Genomic DNA, 21,023 nt, shown 5'->3' on the forward strand with positions numbered 1-21,023 from the left:
AGTGTGAGGATTTGAAGAGTCAGCGCAGAGGGAGAGAGAGAGGGGTGGGAGACGGCGTTCGCAGCATTATTCATCAGGTCAGAAATGTGAAACGAAACTGAAACCCCCACACAACTGATCAGCAATGTGCAAATAAGTGAGTAAATGATTTGCAGTCGACTGAAATACAAAATTAGCTGACCTCAAAGTGATTGGGTGGGTGGGAGGGAAATCATGAAATCCTCGCACAACCCACACCCACACCCTCCCCCCACATACCCCAAAACAAGCCATTCAGCCTAACTTCTCAAATTGCTTCATAGAATATACTGTAAAGTGAAATCACCGTATGTTTTATGGGCGAAACAATTACCTGAACATAAAGCTATTGTTAATAAACCTTGCAGTTGATATAGTGCCTTCAACATCGAAATGCCTCAAAGCATTTCAGAGAGTGTTTTTCTAAAGTGCAGTGACTTGGGCCAGTGAGTCAGTGAATAGAGGGTATTAATTTAAGATAGTTAGCAATAATAATAAACCTTTGCATTTGCTATAGTTCCTTATAAGGTTGTTGAGACATCTCAAAGCGCTTCAAAGCAAACAAACAAATGGAGGGAGGCTAAGAGGATTTTTTTCACACACAGAGTGGTTAGGATATGGCAAGGAATGGTGGTTGAGACAGAATTCATATTGGGTTTCAAAAGGAGTAAAGTACAGGGGTGTGGGAAAAGGGCAGGTAAATGGGACTGAAAGGATTGCTCTTTAAAAAGAGCCGGCACCAACGCAATAGGCTTCTGTGCTGTAACTTTCTGTGGTTCTATAACAACAACAAGATTACATTTGCATAGCGCCTTTCACATCGGGAGGACGTCCCAAAGCGCTGGACGGTGTACAGCATTTCAGACCCGAGCTGGGGTTATATAGAAATGGTTCTGTGGCCCTACAGCATATCCCAAGGCAGCAAAACAACGTAAGATCGGTGAAGAAAAACCTTTCTTTTCCTGCTAGTGCCTGCTCAAGATTTGTGGTTTGACAATCTTACGATCTGTTGTTCCCTTCGATCGAGCGTAGTGCTCTGGTCTGCTCCATGTCTCCCGCCCTGCACCCACCCTTTGGAATTTCATCCCACAGTCCCTACGCCTACGACATCACCAACCCCAACACCACAAATCTTCCCTCCTCTCTACACACACAGACGCACATATAACCCCCCCCCCACCCCACTCCCCTTCACATACCCCAAAACACAAAGACAATGCAGGATTCATGTTCATGTTCCAGGTTTTGCTATTTTTATTTTATTTTGGACAGAGAGAAAACGCGTACAGCCTTTTAAAATGCGGGGTGTTTGTCTTTACCGGCTGGGCGACCCAAGCCCACCGAACCAAGCAACGCAGACATACATAAGCCGCAAAAACGTAAATAAAATATAGTTTAGGCATTCAAAATTCAGTAGGCTTTAATTGCATTATTATGTCGGTTGTTTGTTCTGTCGCTTTCAGTGCTTTCAGTGCTCAGCTCTTTCAGTACTTCTCCAGGTCATTACTTTCAATCTACTCCATACAAGAGTGGGTGCTATTGATTCCTCAATCGCTCATCTCCAGTACTTTGTCTCAACGGATGGAATCCGTTCTCTGTTCTCATCAGCACGTCTCGCGCACCAGCGCCAAAGGCACCGGTGACCCTGCTGTTGGAAGCAGGAATGCTCCTCCCTCCTCCTATCAACAAAACACACAGGAGGATTGCAAAATAATAATATTTCTTGCATTTGATACAGTGCCTTATCACATTGTTGAGACGTCTCAAAGCGTTTCATAGGATATACTGTGAAGTGGATTGATTGCGCTTTGTGGGTGAAACGCGACAGACAATTTGCGCACAGCCATGTCCCACAAACGGTTGTCGGTTGAGTGGCCAATTTTTTTGTGGGGGACGGAATTATTACCCCCAGAAAACAAATCGACTAACAACCGGGCTCCTACTTACTGCTGGGCAAATAGAGGCGTGTGGAGTAAGGAAACCAAACATGACGGGGAAAGAGCAAAGGAATGGGATTGGAGTAGAGAGCTACAGTGGGGAGTGAGCACCAGCACAGACCATGAAGGTTCCATTGCCTCTCCTTGTTGTAAAGGACCTGTGATAAGTAGTACTCACCATATGAGATAACTACTGCAAGCAAGGAAAGTGGGGATCACCCAACGGCATCCCTGTGAAAAGAGGATAAAACAACCGATAACGTTTCTATGGTCAGTAACATGATTCAACAATAATAATAATCCTTGGATTTGATATAGTGCATTATTAAGTATTCTAGACCTCTCAAAGCGCTTCAGAGAATATGTTGTGAAGTGAATTGACTGTATATTTTGTGGGCAAGAAACGGCAGCCAATTGCACACAGCAGTGTCCCACAAACAGTCTTGGAGTGACCAAATAATTATTATTAACCCGGGGAGTGCTCTAACCACTGAGAGGGGGAACGCGAATGAGAGGACGTGAGGGAGGGAGAGCGCAAGTGAGAGAGCAAGGGAGAGTGAGAGAGAGTGAGTGAGAGGGAGAAAGTGAGAGGGAGGGAGAGGGGAAGAGAGCCAGTAAGAGAGCGAGAGAGAGAAGCAGAGCTCGAGTGAGAGCGAATGAAAGAGTGGAGCAGTAAAGCCGGGCCATCAGTAAAGTTTCACCCACAAATACAGTCGATTCACTTTACATTCTGTGAAGCGCTTTGAAACGTCTTTAACGACGTGATAAGGCGCTACATCAAATGTAATGATTATTATTATTAAGTACAAGAAATGATAACGCAACAGGTCAGAGAGGGAGAATCAAAAAAAGAAGCAAAGGAGAGAGGAGTGCAAAATACACAAAGGAGAGAAAGTTAAATCTCAGCTTAAAGGCAATAATGAAGGCAATAAAGTTAAAGCTTAAAGGCAATAATGAACAGAGAGAGAGAGAAAGAGTGATTCGGGGCATAAACAAGTCGATCGTCAGCCTTACCTCAGAAAGGATAGAGCAGAAAGGAAGAGCACGGCCGAGAGCAGCCTCTTATAAGCACAGTCTGGCACTGCCCCAGACGTAACATTACGTTTCAGTCACCCGTCCAATGTGAAACGAAACCGATACTCAGCGGCAATGTAAAGGGAATTGAAGCTCCAAGGAGTGCCCACACCACAGCAGCTGGTTGTTCTGAGCGTGCAAACCCCACAAACAAACGTGTCAGTTCGTCTGGTTCTTGAACCAACAGGCAGTGGACATTTAAATACATCAAGCAGTGGGGAAAATTCAGTCCCTCGGAATTCCACAGCAGTCATTTCAAAATTCCCCAACATTATCTTCCATAATAATAATATAATAATAATAAAGACATTGGAGATTTTGTTGGTAGTAGCCCAGCCGGTCACTGTTTAGGCAGTGATGTTGTGGTACCCGTAGTGAGTCCTCATCAAATGAAGTCGCTTTTGCCTTCAAAGCCCTCCACGGCTTTGCTCCTTCTTACCTCTGCGAATTGCTGATGCCATATCAACCTGTCCACTCCCTCCACTCAGTAGGTTCCAGCGTGCTCCACATTCCCCCGACCATCAGCGGTCGGGCCTTCAGCCTCTCTGTCCCCACCTTCTGGAACTCCATCCCACAGTTCCTTTGCCTTGCTCCCTCCCCTGTCTCTTTCAAGGCCAGCATTAAACCCTCCTCCTCTTTGACCGTGCCTTCAGTCACCCTCTTACCCCGACCCTCTTGCCACACTATCCTCCACCCTTCCTCATCCGAACCCCCAGCTCGAGTCCAAATCTCTGACTACCCGGCACCTTGATGCATCATCCTGATGTGAAAGGCACTGTACAAATGTTATTTGTTGGTTTTGTTCCATAGTGTAGTGGTTAGCGCACTCACCTCGCAAGCAAGTGGACCCAGGTTCAATTCTTGGGCATGGCAAAACCTTAGGCAAGTCTCCTTACTCCACATGCCTCTGTTTACCCAGTAGTAAGTACCCAGTTGTCAGTCGATTGACCTTTTCTGGGGGTAATAATCCCTCAAAAAGAATTCACTCAATCTACGACTGTTTATGGGACAATGCTGCGGGCAAATGGCTGCCACGTTTCGGCAACAAAATACAATCAATTCACTTTTTACACTATAGTCTCTAAATCGCTTTCAGACACCTCAACGATGTGTTCAGGCGCAATATCAAATGCAAGGATTATTATTATGATTAAATACACGAAACATTGCTTCATGTGCACAAATCTGTTTTTGATGTGGATTTGGATAAAAGTGCCCCTTTGAGTTCAGTCCCCACTACTGACAATTCCTTAAAAACTGCCAACAAAATGTAACACAAACACATCTGGACTCGTTCAGCAGAAATGAAGAAGAGATATTTGCTCATCCACCCAATTGGCATATTTGGAAGTCTTTGGGTGTTGAAGTTTTTTTCTACATTGGCCATCTCTGACACTATCTCTCCCCTCATTTTTCCGAGCCCATCGCCCTCATCCTCCCTTGGCTCTGCTGGCTCGCCATCTCCCATCGGACTGAGTTCTAGATCCATGTCCTCACCTTTAAATCCCTTCACAGTCTTCCCCCAACCCCACCTCTGGGATCTCCTTCGCTTAGTGAGCACCAGCCTGCTTCATGTCCCTGCCCCACCATCAGCGGGCAGCCTTTCTGCCCCTCTCTCGGAACTCCATTCCGGAGTCCATCCAACTCTCTCTCTCCCGCACCTCATTCAAGGTCTGTCTCTTTGCCCGTGCTTTCCCCTCCCTACCCACTCAGCTCCCACCCGCTGCTCGGGTGCCCAACCAGCATTGTCAAGCACTTTGGGACACCTTCTTGTGTCCCTGGAAAGGTGCTGTGTAAATGTAAATTTATTATCTTACAGTTATGAAGCTCCGAGCCCCAAAATTGCACTTATGGATTTAATTGACATCTGTTAATAGAGATCATGATTGGTTTGGATGAAAAAGTCCCTTCAGTCCATGTGACCTCATCTCTCCAGAGCTCCCACCCTACCCATCCCCAGTCACAGCATCAAGCTGCTTTTTAGAAGAGTGACGGGGCCTGGTATCAACCACCCTTCCTGGTACCTGTACCTCTCCAGTTCCAGTTGTTAATTACCCTCTGGGTAAAAAAACTCTTCCTGGTTTCTGTCCTTTACAACTCTGATCCCGTGTCCTCTTGTTCTGCTGTCTTGGTGCATCCTAAAGTATGTCCTGGGTTTACTTTGCCTCCTGATAGCCCCGAAGGTCATGAGTTGGCCTTTGAGGGAGATGTTACCCACATGTTTCAACAGTGTGCGCATACAAATTGCATAGAATTACATAGAATATGCAGCACCGAAAGGCCATTCAGCCCAACTGGTCTATGCTGGTGTTTATGCTCCACATGAGCCCATCCTCAACTAACCCTATCAGCACAACCTTCTATTCCTTTCTCCCTCATGAACTTATCGAGCTTCACATGGTCAGATAATAATAATAATAATAATAATAATCTTTGCATGTGATACAGCACCTTATTGTGTTGTCGTGACTTCTCAAAGTGCTTCACAGGATACACTGAAAGGGGAAGAAAAAAATATTTTATGCTGCAAATAAAACCTGACTCTTTGTTTGCTCAAGGTAAAGTTTCATTACTTTTTAATCTTTCATTATAATTTTTACATTTGCTTGGTACACAGAACAGCCAAAAAAGGGAGACAGCAATAAATTCATGGATGAACTTGTCAGTATCAACATCACTGAGTGCCCTTTAGCTATCTGTTGCCCCATTACCCAAGCCCACCCCCCACAAAATCACACTCACTATTTACATAGTGAAGAGACACAAATCAGTAAATGAATCAATATTTCATCATCATCATCAGTAAGTCAGTCAATCATTACGGTCAATATCGAACACCAGTTTTCGCTGTGGATATGTTTAACGTCGCAATTAAATTTAATCATAAAAAAGCTGAAATAGAGTTTTTTTGTGCCTTGTTCAGTAAAAATTATTACAAAGCAAGTTGTTGTTGATTAGGTTACGCAATTATAAACCTATAGACAATGTTCTCTACACTGATTGGGATTAGATCCAGATTTTGTATCTGTTTAACTCTATGTAGTATTCAATAAAGTTAGTGTCCTATTCTGAGCCTGATGCCGTTCACACAAACACATACCCATGAGGATGATGGCTGGTAGCATCCGATAAATTGATGTGGGATTTTCTTGGCTTTTCTCCCTCTCAGGGCTACTTTGCATCACTATCCCGGGACCAGTGAACCATAAATTGTCTCAGTGAGTTTCTAAGATGTTTGAATATATAATCACGTGCAGCCTGACAATGATTTGTATTGATTAATTGGATTAAATTCTACAGTAAAACACCACCACCAAGCGTTGAAACGCAACTCTCTTATCCTACATTCTTTTGGAGATCCTCCACTTCTCACAAAGACAATGTTCGGCAAGATATCGCCCAGGACACGGCCTTGTTCTGACCCATTTCTCATCCTCACTGAGCCAATATTTTCGATCAGAATTGGCCCGAATGAATACAGTGTCTCCGTGCTGAATAGGTTTCCCTATGCATCCAGAGTAAGTGTCTGAGGAACACACACCCCTTCTTGCAGAGGAAAAGATATAAAACCGTTCAAAAACACAGTTTTGCAAATTCCTTCCATCAACATTTCCTGGGCAAGGGCGAGAGTCGCACCAGCCTCCTCTAGGGCTGCAAGCTACCCAGAGACTCACTTTATTAGAGTACATAGCAATTTCATCACCATAATAAATAGGAGAATCACCACTTCTTCTTCCTGCTTTTATGACAAACACCTCATTACGGCAATTATTCCATTCATGATATTCCATTTCAGTCCCTGGGCAAGGTCTAACTCTGCAATGACCCCTATCACTGCTCAGCCAGTGGTCACGTGTACAAGAGGATTTGAGAGCTATGGTGTCGCCGTTCCGGATATAATGAGGACACTTTAATTTGGACTCATCCTCTCCATTACCACAGTCATCTTTCCCATCACACAGTGAAGATGCAGAGATACATCTCCCGTTTCCACACTGGTACTTTCCATGCTTTGGCAAACAGCATTGTACAGTATTGCAGGTCTCTTCCTGTCTTGATTCTGAGCCACAAAGACTTGCCTTGTGCCCAATACATTCACGTGTACGACTCCTCCTCCCCCCATCACAGGTAACAGAACAGGCACTCCAACTTCCCCAGTCAGCCCATTGGTAATTGCAGGTCGGTGTCACACTCCACACCAGCTGACCATTTCTCCTGACGCACTCTATTGTCTTATGAGATGGGGATTTGTGATCTAAACACTTGAGGCTGACCTTCATATTTTCATAACTGAGCTGTTTATCACAGTAACTTGGGACTAAATCTGGAACCGATAAACTCGGACAACTCGTCCTATTCCAATAGGCATGATATTTACTTTGCCTGGTCCTGAAATCCTCAGAAAATGCATCAAGACTGACAATTACAGATTTGTCACCCTTGTCAATGCTCCACTGTTTGTACATTAACAAAGCTTCACCAATTGCCTCATCAAGAAAAAGCAGTTTTTTTTTCAAATTGCCTACATCAGTGGCATACATTTTAGAACAGGGATTGTTGTGGTTAGACACATAGTTTTTCTTGAATGTGTTAAAAAAATCATCTCCTTCTTCTAAGTCCCCGATCCCTTCACCAAGCAAAATGCCTTTCAATCTGTAGAGAATATAGTATTCGGAATTAATCGCTAGAAATTCTTCCATTAATTCTCCAAATGTGTTGAAACTCTTGTTTCCTTGCTGTAAATCAGTGTAAAGCTCAGCAATATAGCTGGTTTCATACAGAATTTCTGAATGTTTAACCAAGGACTGTGTGTGTGTGATGGCATCTACAATATTGCCCATAGTAGCTTGCAATCCTTTAGCGACATTCTGTAATTCAAAATAAATGTCTACGACATTAGGTATCCCATTGGCAGCCATGAACTCTGAACGCAGAGTGGACAAATGGCTTAAAATCTCATTGTTTAAAGTGATTTCTTTCTCACATGTCTCACCTTCGTACATCGGATGACAGATACACATGAACTGGTTGGTGTGTGGGATCAGGTTACAGCCCCCGTGCCCATTGCAGGCCATTGGCTGACTACACAGATCTCTCTGTGCCTCAACATGGACTCCAAGCCAGTCCCAGACCGGGAGTTTGATATAATGAGGCAGCTGGCAAATCATTTTCAAATTGTCCGGACAGCGTTTTTGGGTCAGTATTTCCTCTGAAGCTTTGACATGTTCATCGGAACACTTAGCGCAGCGCTGATAGGGGACTAGGGTTCTAACATGTGAAACATCAGTGCAGCTCAAGTGTTCATTGACATCCTGCCAAGCAACAATGATGTTCTTTTGGTGCTCGCCATAGTTCTGAACCAAGAAATAGTTTGAACCTTTTCTTTCCAGATGTGAATGACATATTTTATCGCCAATTTCCTTAAATTCAGCAACTGCCCAGGCGTACCAGGGATACAGGCGAGTCAGTCTTTGGGATATGACTGGCACCACTATATCAGGTAATGGTGTGTTAATGTCCGTCAGTATCTTCTCAACTTCCTTCCTTGCATTTTCAATTGAGTGCTCCTTGCAATAATAGACACGTTTTTCAAATTCTTGGCGCATTTCAAAGAGGTAGTTTATCACGCGTTCATGTGAGCTTTTGGCTAAAGCATCGTTACCCTTGAAATAGTGATAAGTCAGTGTTTGCTGAGCAGCACTCAACATCAGACCTTTCAGAATGATCATTAAACCTGGAAAAGGGAAGGAAAAGTCTAAATTAGGATTTTTTTTAAAGTCTCAAATTTAAGAAGATTCCACAATTCTGTGATCTTTGTTTGTTAAGCTGCCTCAGTCAGTCGCACTCCCGCCTGTGAGTCAGAAGGTTGTGGGTTCAAGCCCCATGTTGGGACTTGCCAACTCATACTGCCTACGCTGACCCTCCAACTCAGGACTGGGGGGGATGGGGGGGGAGCGGTGGGGTGTTCATTGTCGGAGGTGCTGTCCATCGATTGAGACATTCGATCCTGCCGGCCTGTTCAGTTAATGATCCCATGGCACTATTTGAAAAGGGAAGATAGTTTCTCTGTCTTGGTGTCCTGGCCAACAGTCCCTCAGAGAAAAAAAAACAGAAGTCACTGGGAACACTCAGCAGGTCAGGCAGCATCTATGGAGAAAGTGAGTCAATATTTCAGGTCCACGACCCTTCGTCAGAACTGGGGCACGTTGGGACGGAGAGTCTTTTGGGGCTAACAGAGAAGGGGGAGGCAGAGCAAGGAAGACAAAGGAGAAAATGAGGTAGACGACAGGGGATGGATGATGGGTTAAAGAGGTGTTAATGATGCAAAGCAAAGGGGGAAATTGCAATGAAGCAGGGGAATAGAGGTGTTACTACTGCAGAGCAAAAGGGGTGGGGGGAACAACTTGCAACAAAACAGGCAGATCAGGGAGAGAAAAGCTGTGTCCGGGACCAAGATGCTGTGGTAATGGTCACAGAAGAGGGGGAGGGGGAAGGTGAGCTGTTATGGTCTGAAATTGTTAAAATCAATATTGAGGCCAGAGAGCTGTAAGGTCCCGTGCAGATAAATGAGGTGCTGGTCCTCGAGCTTGCGCTGTAGCTCATTGGAACAGCATAGGAGACTGTGGATGGAGAGGTCAGAGTGCGAGCAGGAGGGAGAGTTGAAGTGGCAAGAGACCGGAGCTCAGGGTCCAACTATGTCCAACTCTGGACAGTGGTATGGGATTAAACGTATCTTTCCCTCCCCTCCCCTCTCAGCACTCCGAAGGGACCTTTCCCTCCGTGACTCTGAGTCATTCCTCCATCACCACTAACAGTTCCTCTGCTCCCCCTCGGCACCTTCCCATGCCAGCACAAGAGGTGCCACTATACCACCTCCTCCCATTCCACTATCCAGTCCCGCCTGAAAACCTTCCTCTTCGACCATGGTTACGGCCACTCTCCCTGACTCAGAATCAGGCTCCGCCACTGTAAAGCCCTCTGAGACTCTACCCTGTGTGGAGGGCACTATACAACAAGTAAGTGCAAGTTGTTCTTGTTGTATAGCCCTGCACATTTTTCCTTGTTAAGTACCTATCCAATTCTCACATGCAATTCCAGTTGGAATTAAATTAGTCACTTCACTGACATCAAACAATGACATTAAAAAAATTCTGTACCTGATAGCTCATTAATATCACAAGAGTGTTCCTCAATGAAGAGATCAAACAGGTTCCTGTTAGTTGCGCTGTTTGCTGTAACTGTTATACGATACATGTTGAGCGTGCTTGCCTCCAATTGATTGTCATTGTAGTAGGTCACGTAATCTAAAGCCAGGATCATCTGCTTCCTTTCATCTCGTGTTTTTCCCATTTCCTCTCTGATAGCTTGCAGTTTCTCTGCTCCATTCCTGATGGCGTATTCCCACTGGATGTAGGTTGTAAGGAAGGTATGGAATGCTATGGATGTTTTGATACTGGTTTCCATTTGGGTAAGTTTGTTAGAGATGCTGTCCAACTTTCGGTTAACCTCATCAAATCTCTTATTAATAATTTCCAGGTCACTTGGCAACAAGAAGGAGAAAATAAAACTGGCCACAGCACCAAAAACATTGAGTACCGATAGAACATTTCCTAAACCAGAAGCAAACTTCAGCAGTTTTGTTTGTTTGCTCAGTACTTCGATCTGAGTGACCTGAGTTATCTTATCAGCAATATTTAGGACATCATCCACAATCTCCAGTCCTTTGGAAATATCAGAATTTGTTTTTTCCAACAGTAACTCGGAAAGGTCCAGGTTAGTTTCAACCTCAACTTGGTAATCTGAAGAAAACAAAAGGATTAGTTTTCTTTAGATAAGACAAGCTTCACGTTGGGATGTTTAATACTCACTGCAGAATGGTAAGTAAATGCTCAAACGATTGCCGGATGTGAAATGACCAACTGGTGACTATCCTCCTTAGGGGGAGGTAATTGGGGTCTCCTTGGAACTTGGCAAAGAATGTCAGAATCAAGTCAACCTTCCGCAGTGCTCTCTAGTTCACTGCTGATGACAAGCGCTTTATGACATCCTCCCAATACGAAAGACATTATATGAAAGTAGGTATGTGCTGGATGTAGGATTATTATATTTATTGGTATTTAAATGTAAGGATTATTATTTATAATATGTAATGAAATCAAAGGGACGGTAAGAAAACATACACACCGAATTGAGAGACTGGATTCTTGGTTGTTGACATTGAGGAGTTTGTCACTGAAATAAAAGAAAGGTTTATTGTCGGTTTCACAAAGCAAAGATCAAACTTATAAGTAACCAATTGTTATTTATTCGGTGGAAACTTGATATTTTCTTTGACCCTCAGATTTGCTTCAAAACCTACACCCCAGTCTTCATCTGATACTGGCTGCTTTTGAGCATTGCCTACGTACAGTCCTGTCTCACCCTAAACATAGTCATAGGCTTACATTGATATATAGAGTGATACAAGATCACAAGATTGGTTTGAATGAAGAAGGCACTTCAGCCCTTCTGATCTCAATGCTCCAGAACACCCACCGTACCATCCCTCCTGGCACTGCAACAAATGCTTTTAAATGAGTCCAGTGTCCTGGCCTTTACCACCTTTCCTGGCAACCAGTTGTTGTACACCCTCTCTCTAAATAAATAATTCCTGGTGTCTGTGCTGAAATGACCCTTTCCAACTCTAAAACTATGTCCTCTTGCTCTTTGGTCTCAAATGTAATGTTGTTGTTGTTGTTGATCTGGATTTACTTGTTTTTAATCCCTGTTTCGAATGTTATAGAACACTATGAGTTCCCTCTGAGTCATCTTCTCTCAAGACTGAAGAGCCCAACTTGTTTAATTGCTGCTCACTACTCATTCCTCTAACATTGGGAATCATCCTCATTGCTCTCCTCTGCTCTGCCTCTCGGAGCTGGGTAGCTCCCTCATGTTATGGTGACCAGAACTGTAAGTATGCAATTTTTGTTGTAGATCTGTTGCTATCTATCCTACATATATTTGGACTACATTTGGACTCACAAACGCATGGAAACAGACTATACAGAATCCTTTTATAATCTTTAAACCCCTTTAACTGTCTCAAGTCCAGAGAGAAAAGCTGCTACCTTTCCAATCTTTCTTGTTAGCTGTATCCACTTATCCTTGGTATTTAAGGAGGTGAGACCCTCGGTGGGTTTGGGTCAGGTAAGGGGTATAAAATGAAGATCAACAACAACTATAGCACCCTCCAAGCAGGTTAGTATCTCCGTTCGATGATGGGGAGCAAGTGGAGCTTGGTCAGAACTGGTGAGATGTGGGTACGGAGTTTGATCCGGGTCAGTATGCGGGCGGCAGACTTCTGAATTAACTTTTGAATAGTGGAGCTGGGGAGACCAGCGAGGAGTCAGTTTGAGTAATCCAGGCAGGAACTGACAAGCGCATGCACGAGGTTTCGGCTGTACTTGGGGTAAGGTAAGGTCAGAGGCAGGCAATGTGGCGGAGGTGGAAGAAGTTGGTCTGGTCAGGGACTGGATGTGGGAGAGGAAGGAAAGCTAGGGGTCGCACCAGGCGCCTAGATTGCGCACTTGTTCGATGAATGTGAGGGAGAGGAGTTCAGATCTGCAGGAGTGAAGACGTTGATGGGAGCCAAGGAGTATGGCTTCCGTCTTCTCCACATTCAGCTGCAGGAAGTTTGCGCTCATGAAAGCCTTCATGTCTGCCAGACGAACTGATAGAGCATCAGGGGGACGTGGAGTTTGTGCTGGAGGCAAAGTAGATTTGTGTGTCATCCGCAAACATGTGGAAATTTACCCCGTGTCTGTGGATGACATTGCTCAGAAGGAACATGTAGATAAGGAAATGAAGAGGTGAAGGATGGAGCCCTGGGGTAACCCGTATGTGTCCAGTAAGAGGAGAAACCATTTGCCAAGATAAAATGGAGGTGGTTGGTTAAGTAGGAGTCGAACCATGCGAGGAGGATGGCGTGTCGAATATGGCCATGGGATCCAGGAGGACAAGGGGGCTGATGGATAAAAAGGCACAAATTATAACCTTTAGTAAACCCTGCAATGAGAAGCTTGGCAGACTGTGTTATCTGATCTTAGAAACGTGCAGCTCAACTGCATGGAACCAGTTACGACTGATTCCATGAAGGAAGTAAGCCCGAATCAACAGATGTATGCGCAGACTGGTTCCATGAAGGAAGTAAGCCCGAATCAACAGATATATGCGCAGACTAACCGCAGCCTCGGAGTATGAGACAATGGACAATGCCCAATACACATTCTATGTCTCGACCACATTGTCACCTATGACCAAATCTAACGATTGGAGGAGAAGGATCCTCCCCATAGTGTATAAATGCCATTGTTGAATCCTACACCGGGGTCGGCAGCTACGACCCTAACTCTGTACCAGACTGAACTGACTGGTCCTGAGTTAGTTGAATAAATGTACTCTTAGTGATTGAACTGTGTGACTGTGTTTATTGCTGAATGAACTAACATCCAATTGCAGAAGTATACAAAGAAGGTAGAAACGGAAAATTATCCAACAGGGGCAGAGGGAGTCCTGATCACCAATAGAGACATTATTTGTGACTTTGACAAGCGCTGTCTCTGTGCTGTGGGCAGTCAGGGTGAAAACCTGACTGCAGGGGCTTGAGTAGGGAGTGGAGGGAGAGGTGTGACTGAAGTTGACCTGCAACAGTGCATTGCAGGGGTTTGGCAAGGATGGGTAGGATGGAAATGGTATGGTAGTGGGGAGATTAGAGGGATCGAGGGTGGGTTTTTTGAGGAGGGGTGTGACACAAAACAGCTGTTTTCAGGGAGAGTGGAAAAGAGCCTGAGGAGAGAGATTGATTGACTGTGTCGGGTGAATCTCATAAACATGAAGAAGGTGACCCAAATGGTGAGGCAGGGGGGAATTTATTGACACAGAGCGAACAAGACAGTCTGAAGACTACGGCAGCACAGGACAAGTTATTTGAAGAGAAAGCCAATGATACGTACCAGGAGATAATGCCTGAGCCAAGACACAGTACACGAGAACCAAACAGAGTCTTTGGTGGAAAGTCATGCTTGCCATTGGTAGATAAAGAAGAGGCCAAAGATGGAGCCTGTGCTCTGCTCAGGGAGTAGAGTTGGCGCCTTCTGAAACATAAAAAAGGCCAAAATATTGAATTGAGCAGTGATGGGAATACACGGAGACCCAATCCTTTGATAAAAGCAGACGTAGACAATACTCAAAACTGGGTGCAAGCTGTTGCTTAACTGACATTTCCTCTGTGCATTTGCATTCAATGGTTTTGTTGATATTATACCTAGAATGCCACCTTTACAACAAAATACAATTTACATCTATGCAGCGCCTTTCACACTGGGAGGACGTCTCAAGGTGCTTGACAGTGCTAGTTGGGCACCTGAGCTGGGGGTGAGGAGGGAAACGAGACTGAAAGCGCGGTCAAATTGGTATGTTTTGAGACTTTGATAAACAGCAGCGGATCCCATAAACATGGCTTTCCTTTCACAAATCAAAGCCGAATGATTTCATGTGGCGAGAGGTGATTTTCTACAAGTTAAATATTCCTCTTAACATTCTTCCAACTGTTTCTTTACATAACTGACATTAAACTTACCGAGTTCTGCGTTCCGTGTTCTTGATCTCCGCAGTGTAAATAGCGAAATTACCTTGTGCAGTCCTGTAGCTCAGCGGTTAGAGCACTCACCTCGCAAGCGACACGACCTGGGCTTGATTCCCAGGCGGGAGGAAAGGTTGGGAAAGTTCCCTTACTCCACACGACTCTGTTCATAAAGCAGTGAACAGTGAGAAACCTGGTTATCAGTCGATTGGTGGATCACTTTTCTGGAGGTAATAATCAATCAAAAAAAAGATGATAACAATAATTTGGTTACTCAATCCACGACTGTTTGTGGGGACACTGCCGTGTGCTATTGGCTGCTGCGTTTTGCCCACAAAATACAGTCAGTTCACTTTACAGTATATTCCGTGAGGAGCTTTGACTCGTGTAGAAGACATGAGGCACTGTATCAAATGCAAGGATTATTATTATTATTATTATTATTATTACTCTTACCTCACTCACAGTCCAATAGGAGTCTCCACTTTCTTTACAGTTCATATTGTAACTTGTCCTGAGCAGGTGCAGTGTCGTGAACTATGTCTGGACATGAAGAATGGTTTCAGCTGATTAAACTCCAGCAGTTACCGCAGCGCAAATAGAGACTAAGTTTGCGCAACCTGTACTCGCAATTTAACCCTTTAAGCCCTGCTACCACATTTACAGTGTCACAACACATCAGTCGTGTCTCTGAGACATTACACCATGGGTGTGGCATAAGGAAACTTACCCAAAGTTTTGCTTGCCCGGGAATCAAACCTCGGTCCTCTCACTTGCGAGTGCCTCTCACCAAGAAGCTACCCACTTGATGTTAGATTTACCAACCTGTTTGATGTTAAACTTACCTTTCTTTTCTTTCAAATAATGGCTTCACTGTTAGCTACTTGCCAATCCACAGGAATATTTCCTGAATTGACTGAAATTAACTTGCAAAACTTGCAATGAAATGTATCAGTCCCCATCTCCTTTAAGATTCAAATGGTATTCTTGTCTGGATAGCGAGGGTTCCTATCTTTGCTAGTTATGAAGAAATCCACCTTCTTTATCACAAATCTTGGCATTATTTACATACTGTGCATTTCTTGTTGTACATTTTCCTTGTAAATCTGATTTTAATTTATCCGTGGAATTAAAACAGGTTTCAGACTGACTCGGATGAGGCTTCAAGCCGCATTTCAGCACTTTTAGTGCATAGCCTAATCTAATAATAATAATAATCCTAGCATTTGATATGGCGCCTTCTCACATCTTCGAGACGTCTCAAAGCGCTTCACAGAATATACGGCATAGTGAATTGACTATATTTCATGGCAAAATGCGGCAGCCAATTGCGCACAGAATTGTCCCACAAACAGTCATAGATTGTTTTTTGAAGGGTTTATTACCCCCAGAAAAGTGATCAAAGTGATCCGCCAATCGACAAACAACCGGGTTCCTATTTACTGCTCGTTTAATAGAGGCGTCTGGAGTTAGGAAACTTGCCTAACGTTTTGCCTGGGAATCGACCCTGGGTCCTTTCACTTGCGAAGCTAGTGCTCAAACCATTGAGCTATAGGACTCTACAAAAGAAATCAGAGTCCCGGTTCCAGAGACAACATTCGCTTATTCGAGTTCCAGAAACAACAGGAAACTCTTGAGGCAGATCTTGGAAGAGGTGAAGGAAGAGGTGAGTCGAAGGGATTCCAGATGGAATTCCAAAGAGTGGGTAATTACACAGAAAGCTCGACTGTCAATGGCGAGGGGTAGGACAGGGGACATGAGGCAGGCTGGTGCCCATGAGAAGAGGAAGTCCTGTAGCTCAGTGGTTGGAGAACTTGTTTTGCAAGGGAGAGACCTGGGTTTGATTCCGGCAGGTCAGGGCGAAACCTTGGGCAAGTTTCCTTACTCCACACGCCTGATAATAATAATCCCTCAAGAAAAAAACAATAATAAAATTGGTCACTTCAATCCACGACTGTTTGTGGGGACGCTGCTGTGCACAATTGGCTGCCGCGTTTCGCCCGCAAATATACATTCAATTCACTTTACAGTATATTCTGTGAAGCGCTCTGAGATATGCGTGATATTAAATGCAAGGATTATTGGGAGCGGCGGGGTGGTGGGGGGGGGGTGTTGGGCTTGGCCTTCAGTCAGTGAAAGTTGCCAAACAAAACTGGAAGGAATTTTGCCACATTTTTTATTGCCAAACGATTTTCAGATAAGAAAGGACAGAGGTGATGAAAAGAACCAGTTCTGCTTGAAAAAGAACCCAGGAAGTAGTAACACACAACCTTCACAGGGTTTGCCACAATGTCGTGAGCAAACACAGCAACCAATTTGTGCACAGCAATGTCTCCCAAACAGCCATAGAATAAATGATCAATTTTCTCTGAAGGATTGTTGCCTAAAACCCACTTGGGAGTGAAATCAGGATGTAGTTTTTCATCCAAAGGCGAGTCGAAATCTTCAACATTCCTCCTGCCCCAAAAGGGTGGAGATGCTGGGTCCATTCACATTTTCAAGCCAGAAGTGGATAGATATTTATTAAGTCGGGGTATCAAGAGATGTGGGGCAGAGGCGGGTAATTGGAGCTCAGGTACAGATCAGGCATGATCTTATAAAATGGTGGAACAGGCTTGAGCGGTTGAATGGCCGGTTCCTGTTCCTACAGGACACCGGGAAAGAAAAACTCCATTCTCTTTCCCAATATTGGGTGTAGGGAGTCTTGCTGGGAGACAGGATAAGGGCTACATAGCTTTATAATGGGTGAGAGTTAGTGAGGGGTATCAGTAGGTAGTTCACTTGATTATCAAGCTATTACGGTGTTGGTGCAGGGAGTTCTGTTGTTTTACTTACCGTGATGCTTCGCTGGGGCAAAGTTTGGAATTCTGTTGTGAAGAAGCACTCTCTGGATCACTATTTGAGTGTTTACTTTTGAACAGTAACCCTTTGTTCAAAATCAAACACTCCCTGATAATAATCCTTGCATTTGATATAGGTTCACCTGACGAACACTGATTCCTCCCAGCCTGTCCGTCCCCAAAAAGACAATGAACTCCAACCACGAATCCCTTTATTTATAGATCTTTTTATTGTGAAACGTTCAAAAAAGATAATTTTAAATAAACATACTTTTCTCGCAGGTTTTTATGGATCTCATGGCAATCCGAGTGGGGTCAACCCAGGAACTGGTAAGGAGTTTGCACTTTCAGCAAATGTCCGGCAGGAAAGGGCACAGAATGACATTAACCCTTACAAAGAGCTTCACAGGAAATTGCCATCAATTGACTGTGTGTTCGGAGGCAGTTTGCACATCGCCAGGTCCTACAAACTGTAAATAATAGAAATAGTAAAATAACCCATGATTTGGTTCAGCACCTTTCACCCCAGAAGGGCGTCCTCATGCGCTTCACAGGATATACTGTAAAGTGAATTGACCGTATATTTTCTGGGAGACACATGGCAGCCGAATGAATGAAATGAATGAAATGTGTCAGTCCCCATCTCCTTTAAGATTCAAATGGTATTCTTGTCTGGATAGCGAGGGTTCCTATCTTTTCTAGTTATGAAGAAATCCACCTTCTTTATCACAAATCTTGGCATTATTTACATACTGTGCATTTCTTGTTGAAAATTTCCTTGTAAATCTGGTTTTAAGGTATTTCATTTATCCGTGGAATTAAAATAGGTTTCAGACTGACTCGGATGAGGCTTCAAGCCGCATTTCAGCACTTTTAGTGCATAGCCTAATCTAATAATAATAATAATCCTAGCATTTGATATGGCGCCTTCTCACATCTTCGAGACGTCTCAAAGCGCTTCACAGAATATACGGCATAGTGAATTGACTATATTTCATGGCAAAATGCGGCAGCCAATTGCGCACAGAATTGTCCCACAAACAGTCATAGATTGTTTTTTGAAGGGTTTATTACCCCCAGAAAAGTGATCAAAGTGATCCGCCAATCGACAAACAACCGGGTTGGTTCCTATTTACTGCTCGTTTAATAGAGGCGTCTGGAGTTAGGAAACTTGCCTAACGTTTTGCCTGGGAATCGACCCTGGGTCCTTTCACTTGCGAAGCTAGTGCTCAAACCATTGAGCTATAGGACTCTACAAAAGAAATCAGAGTCCCGGTTCCAGAGACAACATTCGCTTATTCGAGTTCCAGAAACAACAGGAAACTCTTGAGGCAGATCTTGGAAGAGGTGAAGGAAGAGGTGAGTCGAAGGGATTCCAGATGGAATTCCAAAGAGTGGGTAATTACACAGAAAGCTCGACTGTCAATGGCGAGGGGTAGGACAGGGGACATGAGGCAGGCTGGTGCCCATGAGAAGAGGAAGTCCTGTAGCTCAGTGGTTGGAGAACTTGTTTTGCAAAGGGAGAGACCTGGGTTTGATTCCCGGCAGGTCAGGGCGAAACCTTGGGCAAGTTTCCTTACTCCACACGCCTGATAATAATAATCCCTCAAGAAAAAAACAATAATAAAATTGGTCACTTCAATCCACGACTGTTTGTGGGGACGCTGCTGTGCACAATTGGCTGCCGCGTTTCGCCCGCAAATATACATTCAATTCACTTTACAGTATATTCTGTGAAGCGCTCTGAGATATGCGTGATATTAAATGCAAGGATTATTGGGAGCGGCGGGGTGGTGGGGGGGGGGGGTGTTGGGCTTGGCCTTCAGTCAGTGAAAGTTGCCAAACAAAACTGGAAGGAATTTTGCCACATTTTTTATTGCCAAACGATTTTCAGATAAGAAAGGACAGAGGTGATGAAAAGAACCAGTTCTGCTTGAAAAAGAACCCAGGAAGTAGTAACACACAACCTTCACAGGGTTTGCCACAATGTCGTGAGCAAACACAGCAACCAATTTGTGCACAGCAATGTCTCCCAAACAGCCATAGAATAAATGATCAATTTTCTCTGAAGGATTGTTGCCTAAAACCCACTTGGGAGTGAAATCAGGATGTAGTTTTTCATCCAAAGGCGAGTCGAAATCTTCAACATTCCTCCTGCCCCAAAAGGGTGGAGATGCTGGGTCCATTCACATTTTCAAGCCAGAAGTGGATAGATATTTATTAAGTCGGGGTATCAAGAGATGTGGGGCAGAGGCGGGTAATTGGAGCTCAGGTACAGATCAGGCATGATCTTATAAAATGGTGGAACAGGCTTGAGCGGTTGAATGGCCGGTTCCTGTTCCTACAGGACACCGGGAAAGAAAAACTCCATTCTCTTTCCCAATATTGGGTGTAGGGAGTCTTGCTGGGAGACAGGATAAGGGCTACATAGCTTTATAATGGGTGAGAGTTAGTGAGGGGTATCAGTAGGTAGTTCACTTGATTATCAAGCTATTACGGTGTTGGTGCAGGGAGTTCTGTTGTTTTACTTACTGTGATGCTTCGCTGGGGCAAAGTTTGGAATTCTGTTGTGAAGAAGCACTCTCTGGATCACTATTTGAGTGTTTACTTTTGAACAGTAACCCTTTGTTCAAAATCAAACACTCCCTGATAATAATCCTTGCATTTGATATAGGTTCACCTGACGAACACTGATTCCTCCCAGCCTGTCCGTCCCCAAAAAGACAATGAACTCCAACCACGAATCCCTTTATTTATAGATCTTTTTATTGTGAAACGTTCAAAAAAGATAATTTTAAATAAACATACTTTTCTCGCAGGTTTTTATGGATCTCATGGCAATCCGAGTGGGGTCAACCCAGGAACTGGTAAGGAGTTTGCACTTTCAGCGAATGTCCGGCAGGAAAGGGCACAGAATGACATTAACCCTTACAAAGAGCTTCACAGGAAATTGCCATCAATTGACTGTGTGTTCGGAGGCAGTTTGCACATCGCCAGGTCCTACAAACTGTAAATAATAGAAATAGTAAAATAACCCATGATTTGGTTCCGCACCTTTCACCCCAGAAGGGCGTCCTCATGCGCTTCACAGGATATACTGCAAAGTGAATTGACCGTATATTTTCTGGGAGACACATGGCAGCCGAATGAATGAAATGAATGAAATGTGTCAGTCCCCATCTCCTTTAAGATTCAAATGGTATTCTTGTCTGGATAGCGAGGGTTCCTATCTTTTCTAGTTATGAAGAAATCCACCTTCTTTATCACAAATCTTGGCATTATTTACATACTGTGCATTTCTTGTTGTACATTTTCCTTGTAAATCTGATTTTAATTTATCCGTGGAATTAAAATAGGTTTCAGACTGACTCGGATGAGGCTTCAAGCCACATTTCAGCACTTTTAGTGCATAGCCTAATCTAATAATAATAATAATCCTAGCATTTGATATGGCGCCTTCTCACATCTTCGAGACGTCTCAAAGCGCTTCACAGAATATACGGCATAGTGAATTGACTATATTTCATGGCAAAA

The 21,023-nt window shown here is 44.0% G+C and overlaps 1 protein-coding gene and 2 long non-coding RNA genes across 3 annotated transcripts; all 3 read right to left on the reverse strand.

Moving 5' to 3' along the window:
- Positions 1-1,248: 1,248 nt before the first annotated feature.
- LOC103171589 lies at positions 1,249-3,052 on the reverse strand. The gene is made up of 3 exons (XR_486834.2): positions 2,970-3,052; positions 2,134-2,186; positions 1,249-1,697 (listed from the first exon to the last, which is right to left on the reverse strand). It is a non-coding gene; the product is annotated as an uncharacterized LOC103171589 (long non-coding RNA).
- A 4,295-nt stretch (positions 3,053-7,347) lies between these two features.
- LOC103173133 (cephalotoxin-like protein) lies at positions 7,348-14,087 on the reverse strand. Its single transcript, XM_042335466.1, has 4 exons — positions 14,021-14,087; positions 10,187-10,828; positions 8,023-8,763; positions 7,348-7,418 (listed from the first exon to the last, which is right to left on the reverse strand). Exons 1-4 carry the CDS (start codon positions 14,085-14,087, stop codon positions 7,348-7,350), a joined length of 1,521 nt encoding a protein of 506 aa, XP_042191400.1.
- A 708-nt stretch (positions 14,088-14,795) lies between these two features.
- Positions 14,796-17,584, reverse strand: LOC121849161. Its single transcript, XR_006085122.1, has 3 exons — positions 17,485-17,584; positions 15,106-15,192; positions 14,796-14,812 (listed from the first exon to the last, which is right to left on the reverse strand). It is a non-coding gene; the product is annotated as an uncharacterized LOC121849161 (long non-coding RNA).
- Positions 17,585-21,023: the final 3,439 nt, after the last annotated feature.

Source organism: Callorhinchus milii, unplaced genomic scaffold (genome assembly GCF_018977255.1).
Source record: "Callorhinchus milii isolate IMCB2004 unplaced genomic scaffold, IMCB_Cmil_1.0 Scaffold5, whole genome shotgun sequence".
In the NCBI taxonomy this organism is placed as follows: domain Eukaryota; kingdom Metazoa; phylum Chordata; class Chondrichthyes; order Chimaeriformes; family Callorhinchidae; genus Callorhinchus; species Callorhinchus milii.

Bases quoted from the DNA above. Each gene is read 5' to 3' on its own strand.
- LOC103173133 (XM_042335466.1), bottom strand. From the start codon at position 14,087: ATGACTTTCCACCAAAGACTCTGTTTGGTTCTCGTGTACTGTGTCTTG. The intron at 10,829-14,020 runs GTACGTATCATT...TGTTTTCTTCAG, and splicing joins GGCTCAGGCATTATCTCCTG to ATTACCAAGTTGAGGTTGAA. The intron at 8,764-10,186 runs GTACAGAATTTT...TCCCTTTTCCAG, and splicing joins TGATATTAATGAGCTATCAG to GTTTAATGATCATTCTGAAA.